At 50.1% G+C, this 2,989-nt stretch overlaps 1 protein-coding gene across 1 annotated transcript in view; it reads right to left on the bottom strand.

Annotated features, from left to right (window-relative positions):
• Nucleotides 1-2,021, bottom strand: part of SLC26A4 (solute carrier family 26 member 4) — a gene marked incomplete at its 5' end in the record, with an annotated part of 29,867 nt that extends 27,846 nt beyond the window's left edge. The window contains one exon of the mRNA XM_026076042.1: nucleotides 1,999-2,021. Within this exon, the coding sequence (XP_025931827.1) occupies nucleotides 1,999-2,021 (23 nt within the window). The remainder of the gene's footprint in view (nucleotides 1-1,998) is intronic.
• Between the last annotated feature and the right edge of the window lie 968 nt (nucleotides 2,022-2,989).

The raw sequence follows: 2,989 nt of genomic DNA, 5'->3' as shown, positions 1-2,989 counted from the left end.
CCCCTCCGCGCCCGGCCGCGGCCCTGCGCGCAGAGCTGTCCGCGTCCTGAAGCGCCGGCCGAGGCCGCCCCGCCGCCGCTACCTGCGCCCCGTCCCCCGCATCGGGCAGGGCGGGCCGGCTCCGCCGCAGCATTTATACGGCCGGCGGCGGCCGGGCGCTTTATTTACGGGGAAAACAGAGACACCCGGCTCCGGGCCGGCCCGGGCGACGCCTCCGTCCGCCCGCCCTCCCCCTGCGGCCCCGGCGGCTCCCTCGCCAGCCCTGCCCCGGCCGGCGCTCCCGGGCGACCCTCCCAGCCCCGGGGCGGCCCCCGCAGCCTCCTCGCTTTCGGGGGCGGCGGGCTGCACTTCAAAGCAGCTCGCCCGGCAGGCACGCGGCCCGGGGACGCCGCGGGAGGGGGCTGCTGGCAGCGGGAGCGACCCGCCTCCGTGCCGAGCAGGGCTCTCCCTCCCCCCCGACACTCAACCCCCTCTCCCAGGCGCAGAGGCTCGTCCCCCGCCACCAGCCGCCCCAGGGGCGCTCCCCGCTGAACGACTGCCTGCCTCCGCAAGTGCCCGTCGCTCGCTGCAAAGGCCGGCCCGAGGGGACGAGGCAGCACCAACAGCGCGGCTGCTCCGCGGCCGGCTCCGCCCGGCCCCCGGCAGGAGCATCTGCTCCGCTCGCCCCACACCGAAACCGACCACAGGCCCTGCTGGGTCCAGCGATCAAAGCTTTGGGAACCGACTCTAACCCCAGACACACGTCTGTAAAATGCCGGGACATTTGCCACAGGGCAGCAGGAAGCCGGAGGCAGGCACCCCCGAGCAGCAGATTTGCTCTCCGAAATATCCCCGCGCTCACCCGGGAGCCTCGGATGGAAGGAGAAGGGGGCGGCAGCCCCCGGCCCGCTGGGTCACGCTTGAAATGACCGAGCTGGGACTGCAGCTTCCAGTTTGGCCAAGGGGGAGCAGAGGGAATTAACTCCGTGGCAGCTCTGTTACAGCTTTGGATTAGAGAAGACTCTGCAGCTGAAAAGTCAAACCTGCACGCGTTACTAACGCCAGAAGGGCAAGGCTTCTGGCTGTTTTTCATAGCAGATAATATTATGGGGATATGCAATAAAGGTCAGAAAACAGAACAGTAATTTAATTCAGGTAGACATATACTAAAGCACATATGGAAATCTCAGCATCAAAATTAAGTAATCGCTAATTTAGAATCCACTCCTGAAAAAAATGGAGTAGTATGAAAAATAGTTTTTAAATCTAACTTTGAAAAGTGTTATGGTAACATCTTTTGTGCTAAATAAATGCAAAGACAATGAAATGACTCCAGAAGGTATAATTCATTCTAGGTTAATCATTAAAGCTAAGAATAGCAGCAAAAACATTTCCAGGAACCCAGCATAGCTGTCCTTCATTTATAACATAAAATATAAACTAATTTTTCAGGATTGGATGTGTATTGTATATTCTTTTCTCCTAGAATATCCACAAAACTAAGATTATTTTATTATTTATGTAACTAGGATTTTAAACAGAGAACTGGATGATATCAAGAAAGAATAATTCATACTGAACATGGGCAATTAATATCAGAAGATAAAAGTCAGAAGAATCTGAATTGATTGCAACTCGTGGTCCTTGCAAATTCATTTCCCCAAGCAAGTGCCTGGCTGAATTGAACTCTGAGGTTCAGCATCTCATATGTGATGTGCAGAACTCTAGGGCCACGCATATTGGAAAGACAAGTATGTATGCTTGAGGACAAGAGACTAAAAATAAAACTCCATCTGTATAACACTCATACACTTATCAGTATTTGGAAAAAAAAAAAAGATAGTGGAAGAGGATAGAGTGCAAACTCTAGTTCAGAACGGACCCCCACACAGAGGCAGACCTCTGAAATCAGACCCATGAGCTTCTAAATTGCAACACTGCTGTCCCCATTCAGCATCCTGCCCCACTTGGTAGCCTTTCTCCTTGGAACACTAAACCTTAAAGCTAGAATGCAGGTTCTTCCTTTCCTTTTTTGACCTTAATGTTTTTCCTTTTTGTTAGCTTGAAATTACATCATTTTTCTGAATTCTTTTGTTCGCCTTGTTACTATTTCCTAATAAGATCTTGTTCATTTTGCATTTGATGCAAGATGAACAAGGCTAGGATAGATACACACTCTGTTTCCAAGTCCTTGCTTACAGTACCGCTACACATTCTTCTCCCAGGTCCTGAACGCAAATGCCTAAGTCAAAGCCTAGGATTTTGTCCTCACCAGCCAGGAATAACAGTCCCTCTTGCTTGCTCTCTCTCTGTTTTTCTATACAGTGCCTTAAACTCAAAACAGGAAGGGGTATATTAGCACCTTCCCAGCCAGATTAGAGTTTCTTCCATAGACACAGGAAGATCAGTTTAAACCGCTTCAAGCTAAATAAGATGTACAACATGGTCTCACTTTCTAGGTAAGCAGCCTAAGTATGAAGCTATCTTGCAAAACAATTATCACCAAAACTATTGCCTCTTCTGGCTATATTTTCAAAGAAAAGAGTAAACCCAATCAGACTACATGGATAGTCTGATCTGAGGCAGCAGAATACAGGAAGGAATTTAAGCTGCGAATCCATGTCTCATGGACATGCCTTTGTTACAGCTGCAACTGCTGTCCAATTCCTTGACAAGTGAGATTTCAGAGATGACTCATTTTACCTAGTAGTTGGCTTCAGCAGCTCCTCACCTCCAATAACCATGCTAGTTCTTGTATCTAACTCTCCCTATTCAATAGACCTAGGTTCCCACTTGCTAAGCCCTGATGCATCCAAGTGTATTTGGGAATCTGAACATCCCGAACTTGATTATGTTGGCGTAGAGTAAGACTGCCTCAGTAGAGTTCAGAAAGGAATTCTCTAGCATATAAAGGTACTGGTCTTTAGGAACATGGTATTCAGCCCTCCCACAGCAGAAGATGGAGTAGTAACTCCATCTTCTAGGGGAGACTTGCACTTGTGGATGATGC

This window comes from Apteryx rowi, unplaced genomic scaffold, assembly GCF_003343035.1.
Source record: "Apteryx rowi isolate R43461 unplaced genomic scaffold, aptRow1 scaffold_423, whole genome shotgun sequence".
Lineage (NCBI taxonomy): Eukaryota > Metazoa > Chordata > Aves > Apterygiformes > Apterygidae > Apteryx > Apteryx rowi.
The sequence above is the reverse complement of the archived record's forward strand: the minus strand, read 5'-3'. Positions and strand labels throughout refer to the sequence as shown.